A 20,196-nucleotide genomic window follows, 5' to 3' on the forward strand; every position below is an offset into this window, starting at 1 on the left:
ATATATGTAAATAAGGTCATTAATTAATAATGTTAAGGTATCAATGGTTGTTCGTGCAAAATTACCACTCATATGTTTTACAGTTGTGGAATGACATGCAGTAGACAGGGTCATGAGACAATTTGGACTGCGATAAAATATTCCAGATGACCCGCCAAACCTAAATCAACTCCACAACATAGATATGAGAGGGGGAACATATATTTTTTGGCCTCACCGTCATTGTCACTAGATTACTAAATGGAATCATTAGAATAATTATATTGTTTAAGGTGGAATGGACCAATGTATTTTCCATGAAAATTCAGAATACATGTAATGGTATATATGTCGAACTAGACGATATATATCGCGCGAGGGAACACTATCTACTGAGGTTGTAAGTTTACTTTAGAATTTTTAATAAACTATTGCTATTATTATTCGTTATTATTTCTAACTTCGTAAATCTTAATTCATAGTATTATCCTGACCATCACCACCATCAATCACATGTTGAACCCAGTGTACCTTCATCGCATGTTTCTGGATATATGTCCCAACATCATCAATCACATGCACAATCTATTTATCAATCATCTGGTTTCTTTGGATACATGCCTCAAGGATGTGAACAAAGTTTTCAACCATTAGGGTTCTTATCATATATGCCTCAATACTCATCTCAAGTTCCTTCTACCTCAAATGTTGTTGATGGACTCTCATAAAGGTTTGGTACCACTTTCAACACTATGCCATATGCTTATAACACACCACCATCGAGCTCTTGTTATTGTCCATCATTACCTACTCAAATGCATGACACAAGTAGGAAGAAGATGATGATAATAACAATACCAACAAAAATGATGATAATGATGATGATCATGACAATGGTGGTGATCATGTTTCTCAACAACAATAAACAAGTACATGTGATCATCCTAAAACAAGAGGAGGAAACTATTGTAGCACTAGAGGACAACAACCACCTACAAATTCAATGCAACAAGATGAGAGACCTTAACGCATATCTAGGAGAACTCATTGTAGGACATCATCTCACTATTAATATTTTTGCTAAAAGAAGATGTAATTTTTATTTAAATTTAAGTATTTTGCATTATTGTTTTTTCATTTACAAAACAAATCAAATTTCTTAACATTAGTAAAAAAATATATAAAATATTAAATATAGAAAATATATTAAATAAAATAATTTTAAAAATATAAAAATATTACATAAAATCACATAAAAAGTATATACAAAATATTAAATAAAACTAAAACAAGTAAAAAAAATATTTATTAGATAATTAAATTTAAAAAACTATTTATAATTTTTAAATTTTTTTAACATAAAACAAAAAAATTAGAACTCATAAATAAATATATGACTTCTAAATAAAAAAATAAAACACTAACAACTTTAAAGTTGTAAAATAAAAAAAATATTTACAAATTTAGACTTTAAAATCGTAAAAAAAAGCACTTTATGACTTTAAAGTCGTAAAAAAAAAAAAACAACTTAAAAGTCATAAATTAAAAATAATTAATTAAAATCCTAAAAAAATTTAGGACTTTAATTAGAAAAAAATGAAGTCATAATATATGTGACTTTTGACTCAAAAATGATAATACTTATTATGACTTATCACAAATAAGTAATAATTTAAAAACAATTCTCAATTAGTAAATTAAAAAAAAAATTACCCATATATGATAAATTGGTCTCAAATTTCACGTCAGATATGTATCACTTCAATTACCATTTTTTTGGTTTAATTATAAGTATACGTTACTTCTTATTTATCTTCCAATTAATCATTTCTCATCATGTCAGTACATTTTAGAATAACATTATATCTCTAATAATTGTGACCCATGCCAACCCTAAAAGACTAAAAATAAGGAACAAAGTCCAATATGCATAAAATTTAAAGTTCAAAATCACAATATAGATTAAATCTTGGTACCCTTTTGTTATAATCCATTCTTTTTTTTGCCAAAGGTGGTACTGTTGCGGGTAAGGTAGCTCGAGTTTATTGCAGGGCTTTCATTCCATCTATGTCATGGATACCCTTTCAAGGATTAGATTCCTCCCCACTTGTTACAGTCTTCAGTTCCCAAAAATCTCTGCATTATCTCGTTTCCCAAATGCTTTTTCCACAGCCACTCCCCTGGTTTCAGTGCTAAGAGTAAGAGCTGGTCCTCCTTCAGGTTAGCCACTCACTCTGTTTCTTGCGTCGCAATTGGACTTGTTCCATTGTTTTTTTTATCCCTTTAGTGAGTTAGCATTTTTGGAAAGGGGAAGGGGTTTGGGGAAATGGGTAATAGACAATTGAATATGATGTTTCAAGCTCAGAATGGAAAAGATGCGCAGTGACAGGCATAATTCTCATGGTTGAGTTCTTATTGTATGCACATAATTTTCGTCTGAACTCTGAAGAATGTTTCTCTCTGCTGGAGAAACAGCATCTTCTATTTGAATTGGAGATACTTTGTATTACAGTTTGTTAACTTAGACTCTGCATTGGAAAAAATAATTGCACACACTCTATATTTTTGCAATTTGGAAAATTTGGATTTATTTGAAAGTAATTCTGGCTGGCTAGCTCCAGATTATTGTTTCAACTGAATATTTTGTCAGAAAAGCTTTGAAAATATAATATTGTGCTTGGATTATTTAAAAAAATATCCAATTTTTTGTTGCAAGGTTAACATGATAGCTAGGTTTAATGTTTGACTAAAATCATCATCTCTTTTAAGTACATGCATCTTTTTTGGTGTTTGGATTGCAAGAGAATGGGTTGGACCATTAGAAAGAAGAGGCATTTGAAGTGTTACTTTTCTTGGATGAGTAGTTTGTTGATACATTCAAGTTGAGGGTGCATCAAAATAAGTAAACAACTGTTGTCAAAGAAAGGTTTCTGTTTTATTTTAGGGAATTTAATGGCTTCCTTTCTTATGTTTCTTATTGTTATTCATTTTAGTTCTCTTTTATTTGTTATTCCGACTACGATTCTGTTAAAATATGTTAGATTAATAATAGAGTTGCAATTTTCACCCAGCTCTTCTTGATTAAAAGCTAGTATGGTTTGACATTCTTATCACTATTTTCGTTATTTTTCTATCGCCTTTTTTCCATTGATGTATAGTTAGATATAAAAACCATTCATGAGCTTTAACCTAATAGCTGAAGCTTTTGCGAGAATCGGTTGTTGACATGGTATTAGAGTCTCTCTGACCAAGTAAACAAGAGTTCCTCGTCATCTGTTGAATTTCAGTATAAGGTAGCTAAGCATAAGAATATGCATAAATATTGTGTTGTAATTTTAGGTATCCTTACAAAATACCAATATAACCATCAGGAACACATTACTTGATATCTGATCTATGTGCTCTTCTTAGTAGGATCTGTTACGGAAAAAATAACTGGCTAACAGTGACTTCATGATTCTTCCTCAACTGAAACCTCTTTATTCCTTAACTTTTCAGATGAGGAGGAAAAAAAACTATATGTGATGGCTCCGTATGTTGGGGACCCTAACTTAATAGGGTTCCCATTATCCTCTAATAGGCCAACATTGACGTTTGCTCATTTAAGTCCATATCCTCTGATTTAGTTGTTTAACGGACTCACTTAATTTGATCACATAAAATAAAATCCATTAATGATAAATAGCTAATATAATTGTCTTATAATATTAGCTCACATTAATTATTGGAATAGAAAATTCCAATATATTGTCCTAGCCTCAAGCCAAAAATAGTACTCTTACATCAGTAGATGTAAATAAAAATTGAATTTGAGCACAAGGTAGCCTTAGTCCTCGTCATTTGTTGAATTTCAGTACAAGGTAGCTAAGCATAAGCATAAACATTGTCTACTCTTCAAGCTGAAAAAAGGCTCTTGCATTGGTGGTGTTTGAAAAATGTTCATCAGTTGTATTGTTCATTGACGAATACCTCATCCTTCTAGCTTCTACATTTATTGAATTACATGTTCTGCCACTGTTATTTCTATCATTTTAGCCCCAGCATATGTAATACTTAATCCTTGGCACAGTATCTTTTTTCTTTTCACTCAGTCCTTGTTTCTGCTGAAAGCTAATTGGTTGAAACTCATTTTTTAGTGAGTGATACAGATGAGGATGTCTTGCAAATATTTTTTAAGGAGAGAGAATTAAATGGGGATTTTATATCAAGAGCTTCCGATTTATTATGGAGAAGAGATTTCAGAAGTTCTGGTGATTATGATATTAGCGAGCTCACCGACAACACTTCTCAACAAATAGAGCAGGTGCAGCAGACTCATTATATCTAATTTCGAACTATTCCTATCCAATTTTAAAGATTCTATCAAGTGTGTCAGTTTTGGCAATTTGTTGCCTTGTACTGATTCATTGCAAATTTTGTATATTGATTCGTTGGTCAAATAATTCAATTTCACGTGTTTTTTGTAATATTTGTAGATCATAGAGACTGACAGTGATGGTGGTTTTTTGAAACTTACAAGAACCCAAGAGTGGCTAACAGGTGACAATTCTCCACCAATAAACAAGAAGGTGACTGCTAAGGTATGCTTTAGAGTAGTTTTCATTTTACATCCCAACTTTCATTTTCTTCTGTATGTTATTATCTTGTCAGGGAAATTGGATATGAAATTGATGTGTTACAATGCATATTTTATTTTGTCAAATGTTTTTCAAATTCACCTTCTCTCTGTGGTAAATAAATAATAACCCAGTCATCCAATAATGTTGGAAACTTCATTTCATATATCAACAGGCATTACAGGACAGCAGTGCAAGACGCATGAAACTGAACATGCTCAAATATGAATCTGTACAATACCTCTCTTGACCTCGTTATTGTTCTTTCTTTGCTCAAGTTTAGTGACATCAGTGTTTTCTTACCTCAAGGCATGTAGGTTTTGATTAATTACAGTTGTTCAGATGTTGTGTAAGGCTGTTGGCTGCTTATTCTGTCATTTTTATTCTTAATTGTAGCTCAAGAGGGAATTACTGCTTCTATCTGTGGGTATTGGACTGGCTTGTAGTGGATATTGCTTGGTTATTTTTTCCGTACAGGTAAACTTTACATTTGCATGCTGTGTCTCAAAAAATAATAAAAAAGTCTTATCATTTTGCTATTATAATTCAGAACCAGATCATTTTTGTGCTTCTTACCACTCAATTATGTTCTCTTTCTTCATGATAAGTCTAACTTTGGATGGATGCCAATGTCTTACCATAATGCTTTAACTTCAAACACTACCCCATGGTGTAAGTTTCAAATTATTTCCTTCACTGATGTGTGCCATTCTCCTAAATGTGTAGGCTGCTATAAGTTATGCGATTGGAGTCCTTTTCAGGTTTGTTATTGCATTGTATTATATTGATACTGTCATATTGAATTATTTGTTAAATGAGCTTAAGGGCCACTAGTAAGACAGTTAGAGCCTAAATTGATATTGTTCATCATTGTTTTTTTTGTGTGTGAGAGAAAAGAAAAGATTAAACTGTTCTTACCATTGCTCATTATTATACTTAACTGATATATCATTTTCAATGCAGTTGCTTGTACCTTCAACTCTTGTATCAACATGCAGACAACCTATCCAGTGAAGACGTTCCTCAAATATTCAAGAAAAAGAAGTCGAAGAAGTACAAATGAAAACTTGTGCATTGAATTTGATCTAATTGTGCTAGTTAGCATTCTCTGTTGTTGACATTCTCTTATCCCTTGTTTTGGATAAACAATATTTCTTAACCAGAATTGGTATAAGAAGTGAAGACCTTGAAGATTTCTTGGAGAGGACAATCAAGGGTAGCGGTATATCTCTTTCATCTCCCAGGCTAGTTATTCCAGCAACAATATATGGGCTTTGGATTCTGTTTCATCAGTATTTTACCAATGACATTTTTGATTTCCAGGTAATCCTTGGCAGCATGCATATCAAAAAATGTTTTCTTGAGCCGCCAAGGTTTCTTGTTTGGATAAATTTCTTCATAAGCACTTATAGAAGAAGAAAATAAGAAGATAAAATAAATTAAGCATCTCCTATGAGTTAAAATCAACTCATGCACTTTACTTCTATAAAAGCAATCTCATTTAAATTCTCTAAAAGTCAAAGTATGTAAATTAACTTAGGCTTACAGGAGAAACTCAATTCATTTTATCTTCATAATTTCTTCTCCCATATGTACGCATGGAGAGAAGTTTATCCAATCATGGCCTTACTATTCAACTTTCCTTAAATACATTGGTCATTCATTTATATTTGTCTCTTGTTCACCCTAGCTTGTGCCAGCCATGTTCGGAATGTTTGTCTACAAGGCTGCTGTTCTGGTGCAAGCTTATAGAGACAATGAAGGTTTACGGTTTGTATTTCCCGAAAATGAAGATGGATCAAGCTATTGAAATATTTATTTTGCTATGCTCAGCACTCAGCAGCTGAGTACACTACTCACTATACCCTTGGACATTGGAAATGCTGAGCTGCATCCTTAACTGAGCACTGATTACAAGTTACAACCCTTCACCGCATTCATCTTCTTGTTGAATTTTAGAATGATGCTATTTCAAGTGTATTAATATCATGTCTCTGAATTCAAAACATGACATAAATGGATGCATATTGGATAGCCATTAGCCTCCGTCCCACTTTTATTTTGTACCCATAAAAATTGAAATTGATGTTGAAAGAATACAAGACGATTTGAAATGGTAAATAGTGGTTGTTAAATGTTAATATTCCCCATATACGTGTAGTTCCAAACTATATTGTTGCACTGGCTACTGAGATGTAAATATAAAGTGATAGTTAGTTGTTATGCTTGCGTGTAGTTATACATTTATGGTCCCTTGTTGTATTCGATAATTATCAGGTGTCCAATGCAGTGTGGAGAAATTTTCTTATATTTTTAGGAAAATGTTTCTGTTCAATTGTGGCAGGAGGTTGACATTGACGACATGGCTGAACCATGCATGGGTGTTAGCAATCAGGTTAATTAATCTTGGAAATGGTAGGAGTATTTATTGGTTATTCTCAATATTTCCCTTGCATAATTTCATGTCATCACTACTCTCTGTCACATTTGTTTTTTTCACATGGTCTTATCTATCTTATCTAACTTAAACATGATTGTCTCAAGTGAAAAATATCTATAGTTTAGAAGAAAAAAACTAATCTTTTCTCTTGCTCAGCCCTCACTCTTTTCTTTCTCTTCGTCAAAATCAATGGTTTATTTCAATTAATACAACCCAATGTGACTCTATGTTATTGTTATGCAACTACCATCAGATGTTATTTTCATTAGCTTTACTAATAAAGCATTTATTACAAGGTTCATTAATATTTAGTTATTTACGGTGCAAATCATGATTCATGGCCAAAAGTCCAAAAATCTTAATTAGCCTGTATATACCCAATGGTAACGTACTAACGTTAACCTTCAATCCTCACCCATGCACGTAAAGGGAATATCATATTTGAGGAAACCGTTTAACTCTTTTACTATAAATAAGTATTCTTTTCAAAACCAAAACACTAATGTTTCACAAACCTAGCTGAAAGTTAAAAAAAACCATCATATTGAATTATAAATATATGGTAGAATTATATATTGAAGTAGCTGAAAAATATAAAATTATATAAAGAATAAAAATAATAAAATTTAATCTTAAATAGAAAAAATTAAAAATGAAATCTAATAAATATTTAAAGATAAAAAGAAAATAAATATAAAAACTAGAAAGTAATATTTAAAAAAAAAAATACTATTTTAAATATCATTTTAAGAAATGATAAAAACTATTAAGAAGATTAACTTAGTAAAAAGTCTTTTTAGCTAATAAAAAAAACAAAACTAACTGAAATATTTTACGAATAAAATCTAATGATAGCTTTCATGGTGCCAAGTTTGAAACAAATTGCGAGATAAGTAAATGCTCAAGCTCAATCGAGTTTTCTCTTTAATTTTTGTTTCCGGCCCATACATGTTAGTTGATCTTGAAAGTTACTTTACCATATTTGTGTCCTCCATTATTGTAAAAATTTTGTGTAGGAGTATTTTTAAATTTTAAGAAAAATGCTAAAAAAATCATTCAAAAAATAAAAATACTAAAATTAATTTTTTGAATTTGTGTTGCTTTAAAACTATTTAATTATCGTAAAATTATATAAACATATTTTTAATTAAAAAACATTTTTAAATAAATATTTAAACAGATTGCTCTAATATATTTCTTTCTTTCTTTCAGCATCATGTTTATTACATTTAATAACACGCAAATTATTCAAGACTTCAAGTTCTTGATCATTGATTTTCTTTTCACTTTAACTCAAATCATATTAAAAAAAAAAACTCAAAATTACTATTGAAACACAACTTAATCAAAGTGTTTCACAAATATATAACTTAATGAAATTTAATTCAAACGTCCCGAGCCATCCAACCAAACATATGAACATTTAAAAAACAGTTGGGGTTATATATATATATATATATATATAAAATAATTTCAATAATGTTTTTTTTCTCTATCACATTCTATATTTTTTCTCTATCACATTCTATATTGTTTTCCCTTTTTTCATTGTTGTTAAAAAAGTTGTGAAAATAATTTTTCTTTAAAATGTTATTGTGGTTGTATTTTTTTCTTCTGAAAATAAGATATCCTAGTACGTATAGTTCCTCGAAACATAAAGATCACCAAGTGTGTGTTTTGTTTCTCCCAAAATTTTGTTCCACGTATATGAATAGAAGATTTATTCCTAATATTTTTCCTTAGTTTCATCGAGACTCACTTGAAAGAGAAGGAAAAATCTTAAAAAGAAAAGAAAGTATCTTAAAATGGAAAAAAAGAAAAAGAAAATCCACTACTACTCTCACTAAGTCACTATAGTGAACCGTGGCTATGCTACTACTAAACCTGGTTTGAGTGGTTTCCTCATCTTCTCCCTCTTGAATCAGCGTCACTTTCTCTCTAGCATAATTTTGTGCCTACCTTCTTCTGAAATGAAAAATAAATATAATTAATATTATTATATTGATCGATGGAAACAGACTGACATATTTAAGCGTAGATCGGCATCGTCGTGTAGTGTTGTATCCACTTGTCAATCGCAAATTCGGAAACCCTAGCTAGCAGCAGCAGCAGATCTGATCTCACGTTCGTGGCTATGGCGCCAAGGAAACCTCGCGAGCGTGAAATGCTGTTCGACTCCGTCATCGCGCTCGTCTTCATCCTCGTTGCCTGCGTCGACCTCTGCGACGGCGCCACCGTCGTCGACGTCTACCGCCTCATCCAGTACGACATGTCCGGCGTCCCCTTCGGATCTCGACTCGCCAGCCTCAACCACCACGCCGCCTCGCTCCACTTCTCTCCGCACGCCGATCTCTCTCGCACCGTCCTCCTCATACCGCTTCGTGAACTCAACATGTCTTTTGTCAAAGGTTCTTCTTCTACTTTATGCTTTTTTTTAAAGAAATTTTAATTTTAGGTTTTATTATTATTGTTGTTGTTATTATTTTTTTGTGATAAAATCACGTTGAAACACCACTTAACTTGATTTGAAGTAATTTTTCATATGTTTGGTTCTGTGTTGAGGAATTGATTATAGTTCCAGAATTGATTTTAAGTTTAAGTAACTTTTACCTTAGATAAAACGTTTTATAAGAGTTTTACTACAAACTTACATTTATAATAAAAACATTCAAACAATCAGCAAAATAACAAAATTCAAATATAAATCAAATCACTTCAAAATCAATTTTATCCAAAAATTATTTTTATTCAAAATCAATTTTGTGAACTCTCATCCAAACATATTTGTTGTGCGTGAATTAGATGTGTAAACATAATTCAGAATTACGTGAGTTAGGGGCGGTGTTTGCGAAACTGCAGAAGAGTTGTTGCAGTGTCACCGTGACAATTTCTTTGCTTCAATACTTTTTTTTTTCTTTTTTGTATTGATAATTTTGATTTATCTTTTTCCACTTGCGTACGGAAAAGATGAAGTTGCATAATTCTTGGAAGAAATCATCATATAATATTTAAAAGGATTTATATATTGGGCCTGTTTGGGTAAGCTTCTTTGAAGCAAAGAGAAGACAAGAAAAAAAATGAAATGAACTTTTTCATAAGTAAAAATGTGCTCTCCATTAGTTAATTTGTTGAAGCTTTCTCATGTAACTTCTCTGAAAGATGAGAGGACATCTACAAATCAGCTAATGGAGAGCTCATTTTAACTTATAGAGAAGCTCATCTTGTTTCTTTTTCTTATTTTCTTTTCCTAAAAGTGCTTCTAGAGAAGCTTATCCAAACAGGTCATACTTGTCTGAGAAGTATATAGAGGAGGAAGAAAGTGCTAGTGGCCGTATGGGAATAACAAATATTAAATTGGTTAAGATGTTACTTATAATAGTCTATGGGAAGTACTTTACTTTGTATACCTGTAAAAATGACTTAGAGTTAGAGGTGACGAGGTGTTTAGCTAAACTAATTAATTAAGCACTTATTGAATAAGTGTTTATGTTTATCATGCAAACACTTATGTATAAGTTGTTTCTACAATTGAAGAGAAAATAGGGTTAAACTCTTTTCATATGTTATAAGCTATCTTGGAGAGCTTATGGAAATAAGTTGAAAACAACTTTTGAACATATTTTAAGCCATTTTCATAAACTCTCTTAAACACTTGTACAATTACTTGTGTTATTCTTCCAAATGCACCCTTATTAGCTTATATGCTGTCGGTATTAAGTTTGAAGAGGTTCTTGTTCACTAGGCAAGCAAGAAAGGTTATATTTTTATTGTGTTAATAAAGTTGACAAGTTGGTTGCTGTGTTTTGCCCAAACCCTGATATCATCCATTTTATTCAAAGTTTGAACCGTGTTCTATATTGTTCTAGTTGAATGCTTAACATTTCTTGTCCCTGTCATTTTATGTTGATCATTATTTGAAGAATGTCATTTTGTCTCACTTATTATTTAACAAGATTAAAATCTTGTGACTGCAATATGGCAGAGTATATTGCTGAAAGCAAGCCTCTTGGGGGTTTAATATTTTTGCTTCCCCGGATGTTCAGTTTTGAAAACAAAGATGGTATGGGAAGTAATCATCAAGATGAGAGTAAAGAACTGCTGAAGAATGTATTGGATGAACTTGAAAAAATACTTATACATGCCAACTTACCTGTGAGTAAATTTTCTTAACTTCTACTTTCCACCTAGCTTCTGCTCTAGCACCATTTTCTAGTTTACAGCATGGACTTCTAGTCATTCTTAAAAGTCTCATAGTCAATGCGCAACATAAGTAATGAACTGCTGAATTTGGTTACTCAATTATCTAGAAGACCTATATCAGTGTGCTGCTTACTATTATTATTTTGAATGTGTGTGAGAGAAATGAAAGGCGCACTTCTTTGAATTTAATTGTTCTTCCATAAATTGATGTTTTTCCCATTTATCTAAGGAAAAAATAATAAATGCTTTTTGCTGTAGTATGTGTGACATGACGTCCTTTTCCGTGTAATATGAGGTAGCATGTTTCCTACAATTAGTTTTTGCCCCCCCTCCCCCACTTCCATTACATTATCATGTACCTCTTATCATTTTATTTTTATTATTTTGAGAGAATTTTAACTTAGGTGCTGCATCTTGTTGCAGTATCCTGTTTATTTTGCATTCGAGGATGATAACATTGATGCTGTGTTAACTGATATCAAGAAGAATGATGTCACTGGTCAGCCTGCTACAGCAACAACTGGCGGGTGAGTTCAAATCAGTGAATAAAGCTTTCACTACTTTAACTAAATTTTGTAAAATTTTCTAGATGATCAAAGAACTTTAGGAACCCATTGGATCTTACATATGGGATTACCTTGCATATTTCCAACTTCTGGGTATTAGATCTTGTTTTATTGAATACCTTCTGTTATATTGGTTTGGATTATGTTTCAATTATCTATTTGTTTCATAGTTGCTGCTTTTCTTATATTTAATTCTCTTTCTTGGAGTTTCTGTCTGTAGTAAGTCAATTTGCATGTATGTTGAGTTATTGCATTACCAAGTTTATGTTCTTTTGGAAGTGACATTTTCAATGATTTCTTTCCCTTTTTTTGAGATGTTGCAGATACAAATTTGTTGTTTCGGCCCCAGAACCAAAGAAAGTTGTATCTCCTCCCATTACAAATATTCAGGTGTTTGTTCAACCTTCTTTTTAGAAAAATTCAATGTGGTTGAAATGATAAATAAAACTAATGTTGTATGAATATAATCTGCTTCTTGTCTTATTCTTTTTCCAGGATGGTGAATATGTTCCTTCTTTTATTATTAAGTGTTTGATAATGTTTTGTAAACTTATAGAAACCTGCTTAATAATCAACTATACGCTTATGAACTCGTCAGTTACTTCCTGATGGATTAATTTATTTTGATTTGTATGTTTCTTCTTGTATTATTAAGTGTTTGATAATGTTTTTTGACTTTTATTATTTTCTTCCTCTTGATCATTTCTTTTTTCCAAGAACACTTTATTCATTATAGGCCTATTTTTTTTTAATTGCTTGAATGATCATCTTCTAAAGTTTATGCAAGTTGCAGATTAATTATAGATATTAAAATGTGCACTTGTGATTTATATTTAAGCATTGAAAAATACAGCTTCTTCTTGATAAAATAGAACACTTAAAGACATGTTTCACATACATCATGGTAATCACAACTTGTGATATGTAAGTACAAATGATTATGCTCCTACATATGCTTCTGTATTACACAGAAAATATTTACAATCTATCTTCAATGTCATAAGTCTTTTAAAATTGTTGTTCTTTGAATAGAGCTTGTATGGATGTTGGATGCATCTTTTATATGATTGCAGGGATGGTTGGCAGGACTGAAGACAGATGATGATGCTCATCAATTACCCACCATTGCAATAGTTGCTTCATATGACACCTTTGGGGCTGCTCCTGTATGTTATTTATGAATTCTACCTATAAAACCAAACTGTTTGAAATGTATGATTATGCTAAAATATATGTAATTGTAGGCATTATCAGTGGGAAGCGATAGTAATGGAAGTGGCATTGTGGCTCTTCTTGAAGTAGCTAGGTTGTTTTCTCTCTTATATTCTAATCCAAAGACAAGAGGACAATACAATCTGCTGTTTGGGCTAACGTCTGGTGGGCCTTATAACTACAATGGAACCCATAAGGTGATATTTCCTGTTTGGAAGTTCATTTATTTGCTGATAGAACTGTAACGCGCAATCAACCTTCCCTTTTGTTATGGTTTTGGTTACATACAATTCTGCATTTTTCAGTGGCTTAGGAGCTTTGATCAACGTCTGCGTGAGAGCATTGACTATGCTATTTGCTTGGATAGTATTGGCTCTTGGGAAAATGAATTGTGGATTCATGTATCTAAGCCTCCAGAAAATGCCTTTATTAAGAAAATTCATGAAGTAAGTGAATAGTCAAAGTGATGCAGGCTTTACTAAATGGATTTTCTAACAGTTCTATCTTCATGACTTTCAATGGAAAATATGGTGTAGGATTTTTCAAGTGTTGCAGAAGAATTAGGCTTTAAAGTGAATCTGAAGCATAAGAAAATTAACATTTCCAATCCCCGAGTAAGTGATATATTCTCAGTGTTCTGTTTCACCTGCCTAGCTCTTTAGTAATTTATACTTAGCTTTTGCTCAATCTCAATGTGGTTGTATTTTCAGACAAATGCTATTGTCCCATTATTTTATTACAATATTACCATGTTCAAACACCTTATATATGGTTTACATGTTTATAGAAAAAAGGTTTGGAAACTGCAATGCATCTTTTCTTCTAATTTTATTTTAATCTGATGTCAAACCATTTTATTTTATTTCTACAGCTGCCTATTGGTTTCCACTTCCTGTTCTTAATCATTTCAGCTTGTGCTTCATGTCTTATTAAAGTATTTCCTGATAGCAAGCACATGCTTCCTGCATTTTGTCTAAATGCTACCTCTAATAGTTATTAAAGATGGTCATCTGCTGTAGGTAGCTTGGGAGCATGAACAGTTTTCAAGGCTGAGAGTTACTGCGGCCACCCTCTCTGAACTCTCTACAGCACCTGAATTTCTAGAGAAGACTGGTGGCTTGGTTGATGGAAGGTTCATTTCTGGACCTAAATGCAAGAATTTTATTATTTCTGTACATTTTTGCTGACTGAATAATAGAAATCTAAAGAGAAAATGAAAATCAGATAAAAGGGAAAAGTGATTTTATTAGCCAACTGACTTTGAGAGTACATTTCTGTATTTATAGACAGAACTTCAGCTAACTAACTTCTAACTGTCACCTAACTAATGTACTACTCTAATACTGAGCTTCATTCTGCAGGCATTTTGTCAATGAAGCGGCTATTGTCAGAAGTGTGAAATTAATTGCTGAGAGTCTTGCGGTAAGATTAATTTTACCTCAAAAAGTAGAAGTCAATGCACACACAAGAAAACCCCAAAAGATTAGGAATGTAACCTTTTGATGTTTTCGTAATTATTTTTCCTTCTCATAATTTGGCGTAAGAGTTATGAGGAGTGTTTTGTTGTTTGCTCTGGGCACTGATTCTTAATTATGCTTGAAAAATCTAGTATTTTATTCACCATATTTTGTTGGTGTGTATTTCTAATAATGTCAAAACTTATCTCTTATGTGATTTTGTGTATAATATTTGAGTTTGTTGGGTAGATACTTTTTAATATATGCACCAGGTGGTTTGCATGTTTTGATGCTTCTATTATGGGCATTTATCTTTATACATGGCATTAGTTTGCTCCATTATGGTTAAGAAAAAGGCTACTGAGCCAGAATTAGTTTGACTTTAAGGTAGCCAGAATAATTTGACTTGATTATTACCTGTGTGGGCACTGTGGCTCCTTCTACTTTGTCTTATCCAACAAATACCCCTGAATGGCGCTAAGTTTAGCTAATTATTAATGCCCGTGTAGCACTGCATATGGATGATGCCAATTCATTAATGACATGATGTTTATTGTATATAATAGCATTGTGTTAAGGGTTGTTGATGAGATTTCACTAAGATGATTCCTTGAATATGCAAAGTTTCCACTCTGTAGTTTGATTCATTCAAACTTAAACAGCGGGTTACTCGTGGCACATATTTTGCTTCCTTTCTCCTTCCATCATGGATTCATGTGTTCCACCTCATCTTTTCATTATCCATCATTTAAGTAAAAACATGATGTTTGCCAATTTTTATATTGTTACCTGATTTGATTCAATTATAGGAATTGTGACAATCTCATAGTTGTAGTTGTGGTTGATGGTGTTTAATATGATAACAAGATTTTTGAAATTTGAAGTGCTCATGTCGTTGACTTTTTGGGTATATGCCTTAATGAAGATAATCGTTGATTTCTTGTGAACCTATTCTTTGGCTATGCTTGGCTCTTTACTTTTGGTGCTTAATGAAGATAATCCTTGATTTGCTTGGCTCTAAACATTAAGTAGTATTTTTTTTTAACTTAAAAGAGGTGACCCGAGAGAGAACAGAGAGTGGGGAGAGAGAAAAGAGAATGAGGAGAGTAATTTTCTTTTTTATGAATTCTCCTTTACCTATCCTTTTTCTTAAAAGCTACCATTTATAAAAATTAAGTTGCTTAATCTTTGAAGAGATTTTCAGAAAATGTCTGACCTACTTTTTCCTTTTAAGAAAAAAGCTGAAAAAAGGGGTCAAGCACAACCTTCATTGATTATTGCAACCTGGCTTAATCAGTGAGGCTGTAGTATAAATTGAGTAGAAGTTCATGAACTTAGTTGATTAGTTATTATCCTGTTTTTAAAGAATTGCCCGGAAATAAAAATTACATTAGAGATATATTGGATTCCCAGTATCTTTTGATGAAACGTCTGTCATCAGTTCATATATTTTTTATGAGAAGCCAACTTCATTGTTTTAAATAGTCTTCCGATCTACTTTCTACAGAGGCATATCTATGGACATCAAGGAAAGAACATTCAGATCTTTGCAGACAACAGTAACTTGGCTGTCAATCCTTCTTATGTTCGATCATGGTTAGATGTTTTGTCCCAAACGCCTCGAGTAGCTCCATTTTTCTCAAAAAGTGATCCTTTTGTCATGGCACTGAAAAAGGTATTATTGCATTATTTTTGCTTTTGCTTATCATGGATTTTACTTTTGTTTCAAGTTAAAGGATTACCCACAATAAGATGGTTCTGGTTGTGGATCAGCCAAGGGAATCTTTGTAGCTTAGGAAGCACAAATACAAGAGACACATACTATATGATACAGATGTGGCAAATTTAAAAATCATGAAGACACGGCATGACTATAATAGAACATAAAATTAATCTAAAATTAATGTAAAATATATATAAAAAAATCTTCAATCGCAAGAAAGAATTCATGTTAAGCTGAGGGTGCTCACTCCTCAATTCTCAATACCTGGAGTTCCACTCCTGTACTTACCCAAGTGTCTTACATGTATGTAGGAATTAGAAGATCATACTGATGACGTAAATCTGCATAGAGATGTGCTTGATGGGATTGTCACTTTCTATGATTCAACCAGCACAAAGCTTAACATTTATCAGGTATTTGAAGTTATTTTGTTTGCATCTTGTTCTGTATACAAAAGTTAGCTATTTTTAGCGGCTGAATCAACTTAATGGATCATTGATAGAGTCTTGCTTATTGGACGATCTTCATTTCTGAGTCCTGACCATGTTTGTAATCTAGTGTTTTTCAATGGGCGCAACATTTTTTTGGTTATTTGACTGACCTGTTTTTCCCTTGTCTTTTTTAAAGGACGTCCTTTCTTGGTTAAAAGGAGGGAATTTTCACAACAAACAAAATCTGTATTATTTTTTAAATAAATGCATTTTGATTGAGCTATTCTTAGAAAAAAAAATTATTCAAAATCTCTTAGAAGTGTCCAAAAAGGTTCTTTAAGGCTCCAAAATGTTAATCGAAACATGCTTTGAGCATTTTACTTATGGCTTCATAATTAAATGTTGCTGAGTAATTGTTTTATGGTTTTGCAGGTTGCTAGTGTCACATTTGACTTGCTGTTGCTACTAGTATTGGGATCGTATTTGATTGTGCTCTTCAGTTTCTTGGTCATCACCACTAGGGTATCTATTTATCATCTAACATCATTTTCAAAACTTTAGTTATCCGATTTGTATGCACTCAATCTTAATGATGCTGTTTGACAGGGTCTTGATGATCTAATCAGTTTATTCCGGCGGCCTCCCTCTCGAAAAGTGAAAACTGCATAGTGGCTAGCAGGATTTTCCAACATAGTTCTGAAGTTTTAAATAGTATCTTAGGATGGAAGTTTCTAATGAAAAAGCTCTGTATCGGATTTTTTTTCGTCCTTTGCTGAAGTTGGTTGCTTTAGTGGATAAAAACAGCAAGATATTTTGTTTTGGCTGTGCGAAATTAACGACGCCAAAATTTTGATATTTTTTGCCCGTTTCATTTGGCGCATTTTTGTTGTGGAAGAAAAATGCTTACTAATTCATGCCTTGTGAACACAAGGTTACCCGGGTTGTTATAGGCAAGGCTTGTTTGCATGCTACTTAGTTTCGGCTCAATAAAGGATCCCATTGGTTAATTTGTCAAATATAAGTTTGCTGGATGCTTAATAAATTGGCATTGCATAAGATTGCAATTGAAAGATCTATTATACTAAATTAATTTGTCCGGATCGTGTCAACTGTTCATTTTTTTTAATTAAAAAATTTTAATCTATAATTGTTACCAAAATCCCAAACTCAGTGAATGGACTAGGGGACTTGATACAATATTATGGGAGCTGACTTGAGTATGAAGCTCCGCCTATTTTCCATAGCTGGTCTCCCAAGAACGGCGTTAAGGAGGATGGTACGTAAAACTTGTTGATTAATAGAAGAGAGTTGCTATTAGCTCCAATAGCATTCCCACCATCTCAAAATTCCCAAATTACAAATCCCTCAAATTTACAATGTAATTGTGTTTCCACTGCAAAGAGTGAGCAAAAGTTGTGCACAATAGAATCTGTAATTTTGTCTCACTCTCTTTTGGATACTTTCTCTGGGATTAATTGAAATTTATTAAAAATCACCAATTTTTTAATAAATTCAGGAGAAAAACATTAATTGAGAAGCAAAACTTATTAAAATTAGTGGTTTTTAATAAATTTCAACTAATCACATAATGGAAGCACACTTCCGTTTTGCATTTTTTTTTCTTCCAGAATTTGTAGTTTTCTTTAGCAATGAGATTATCAAATAAAATTTCCTAAAAATTTCAATTACATATTTAGAAGTAATGGAAGATGTTGTCTTGTAAGTAGTATCACAAATCAACAGTGCTGAAAATGAGTTCAAAAGTGATGGAATCTGGATGCACCCACATTATATCTCTAACAACATCTTCAGTATCTACTCGTTTAAACCAATAAACATATTGGTCTTGTTTTATCAATTTCATCAGATGTTGTATTTCTATTCTTGAACCCCTTTCTTGGAGACAATATCTCTAATGTGCATTGTATATGGTTTTAATGGTGTTGAGATTCGTCTAATCTTAATCTTTGATTGTTAACAAAATTTGATCAGGTTTCACCATGTTTTTGGTCAATTGGTTAATCACAATTTTTTTTCTTCACTACTTAAATGACTAGCATATGAATGACCAGACAATGTTTCTATGACTTTATGGTGATGGAAACCACATTTCGTAGTAAGTCTCTCCCCTATAGTTCGGACAAACCTCCCTTTTAATTTAAAATGGCACCCACATTTTTTTGTTCCAATGGACTTGCGCACTAACTTGTCTATGTACTATCTATACTTTCCCTTGGACCCCCCCTTTTCACAAGCCAATATATTATTTATTTTTTTACTTACTTATGACTTATGAGACAACCACAAACTCGTGCTCCTTTCCCACACGTCAAGCCCAATTCAACAAATTATTGCACTCTTGAAAAACCTAAAAGAATTGAAAAAAATGACTCAATAACAAAACTCAAAACACAAACAAATATAAAAAAAGTCTCATGATATATACCTCATTAGTCGTGAAATAACTAAAAAAGTCAGGATAACTAGGTTGCTCTTGGCCCTCAATGTCTTCACCAACATTTTCATCATAATTATACCCTATACCGTCATTTTCATCATTGGACTCAACTCTATACAAAAGGTCAAACTGGTAAAAAATTAATTTCCATCATTCATATTTCCCCATCCAAGTGGCTTTGAAATTTTGTCAAATATAAAGAGGGAGAGAAGAATGAAAAAGGAAAGGATGTGAGGAAGGGTAGTTTGGTAATTGGTCTTGGCTAGTAGGGGCCAAGAACAATTTAGTTGGGGCCATTAGTAGCACCCTAAATAGAACACGAATAATTTTTCAATAGGTTTTGAGTTGAGAAAAAGAATCTTGTTGGTAACAAAGATGTTAAAGATAAGAAAAAAAATGTTTCTTAAATGTCTTGCATGAACAATCATGTTGAAAATTGGACAAAGTATCAAAATGCTAGGAGAGACAAGAAAACCAGTGAGTGAAGCACAATCTATAGTCATTTAAAGAGTTTTACAAAGAGCTTGCGATAAAGAATGAAGAACAAAGAAAGATATAAAGTTAACTTAGTGGTGAAGGAAAGAAGAAGTCATTAGTTTGAATCCTCCCGTCAACAAAAATTAACAAACTAATATATATTGATAAAAAAAAATGAAGAACTAAGATATATAAGTTTGCGAAAAATAGAGAAAAGACAATGAAGGATACAAAAGGGGAAGTTCTGGTCACAAATTACATCAAAGAGTGATGGAGGAATTATTTTTATAAGCTTTTTAATGATGTACAAGGATAGGATAATATAGAAGGACCAGAAATTGAAGAGGACAAACAAAATGTGGCTTATTATTGTAGAATTCGGATAGAAAACATAAAAGTGACCCCTAAAAAAATGAATAAACTAAAATGTTTTTTTGGAGGTGCATTTGCCTTGAGTATATTACAATTTTACTAAAAAAACAAGAGGAATATAACTTGAAAGTAAAAATAAGAAATATCTTATCACAAGTTTTTAAATTTAAATATCTAATATCAATAAACTAATAAAAATGCACACATGATACAAGCAAAATATAATAATAATGGATGAAGACAAAAAAAAATATTTGTGATCACA

The 20,196-nt window shown here is 32.1% G+C and overlaps 2 protein-coding genes across 3 annotated transcripts; both read left to right on the forward strand.

Moving 5' to 3' along the window:
* The first annotated feature begins 1,963 nt into the window (after positions 1 to 1,963).
* On the forward strand, positions 1,964 to 6,818 carry LOC114374446. Of its 2 annotated transcripts, none has more exons than XM_028332083.1 (9): positions 1,964 to 2,199; positions 4,116 to 4,282; positions 4,455 to 4,559; positions 4,771 to 4,827; positions 4,992 to 5,072; positions 5,322 to 5,356; positions 5,559 to 5,648; positions 5,759 to 5,817; positions 6,286 to 6,818. In XM_028332083.1, the coding sequence occupies exons 1-9, from the start codon at positions 2,052 to 2,054 to the stop codon at positions 6,345 to 6,347; spliced, it is 804 nt and encodes a 267-aa protein (XP_028187884.1). In that variant the 5' UTR covers positions 1,964 to 2,051; the 3' UTR covers positions 6,348 to 6,818. The 2 variants fall into 2 exon arrangements, with proteins under 2 accessions (XP_028187884.1, XP_028187883.1); XM_028332082.1 differs by having other exon boundaries at positions 1,967 to 2,199; positions 5,759 to 5,918.
* Positions 6,819 to 8,844: 2,026 nt separating this feature from the next.
* On the forward strand, positions 8,845 to 17,642 carry LOC114376345 (nicalin-1-like). The gene is made up of 14 exons (XM_028334433.1): positions 8,845 to 9,443; positions 11,018 to 11,187; positions 11,659 to 11,762; positions 12,125 to 12,191; positions 12,875 to 12,967; positions 13,046 to 13,210; positions 13,319 to 13,459; positions 13,550 to 13,627; positions 14,033 to 14,145; positions 14,375 to 14,435; positions 15,978 to 16,145; positions 16,505 to 16,606; positions 17,057 to 17,146; positions 17,231 to 17,642. The coding sequence occupies exons 1-14, from the start codon at positions 9,170 to 9,172 to the stop codon at positions 17,291 to 17,293; spliced, it is 1,689 nt and encodes a 562-aa protein (XP_028190234.1). The 5' UTR covers positions 8,845 to 9,169; the 3' UTR covers positions 17,294 to 17,642.
* The last annotated feature ends 2,554 nt before the right edge of the window (positions 17,643 to 20,196 follow it).

Source organism: Glycine soja, chromosome 11, assembly GCF_004193775.1.
Source record: "Glycine soja cultivar W05 chromosome 11, ASM419377v2, whole genome shotgun sequence".
Lineage (NCBI taxonomy): Eukaryota > Viridiplantae > Streptophyta > Magnoliopsida > Fabales > Fabaceae > Glycine > Glycine soja.

What these genes read in the sequence shown, in the direction of transcription:
- LOC114374446 (XM_028332082.1), top strand. Translation starts at nt 2,052, where the DNA reads ATGGATACCCTTTCAAGGATTAGATTCCTCCCCACTTGTTACAGTCTT. An exon ending in AAGAAAAAGAAGTCGAAGAA is followed by an intron (nt 5,649 to 5,758) that starts GTACAAATGAAA and finishes TTTCTTAACCAG; the next exon opens with AATTGGTATAAGAAGTGAAG. An exon ending in ATGACATTTTTGATTTCCAG is followed by an intron (nt 5,919 to 6,285) that starts GTAATCCTTGGC and finishes TGTTCACCCTAG; the next exon opens with CTTGTGCCAGCCATGTTCGG.
- LOC114376345 (XM_028334433.1), top strand. Translation starts at nt 9,170, where the DNA reads ATGGCGCCAAGGAAACCTCGCGAGCGTGAAATGCTGTTCGACTCCGTC. An exon ending in TTAACATTTCCAATCCCCGA is followed by an intron (nt 13,628 to 14,032) that starts GTAAGTGATATA and finishes CATCTGCTGTAG; the next exon opens with GTAGCTTGGGAGCATGAACA. An exon ending in TTGTCATGGCACTGAAAAAG is followed by an intron (nt 16,146 to 16,504) that starts GTATTATTGCAT and finishes ACATGTATGTAG; the next exon opens with GAATTAGAAGATCATACTGA.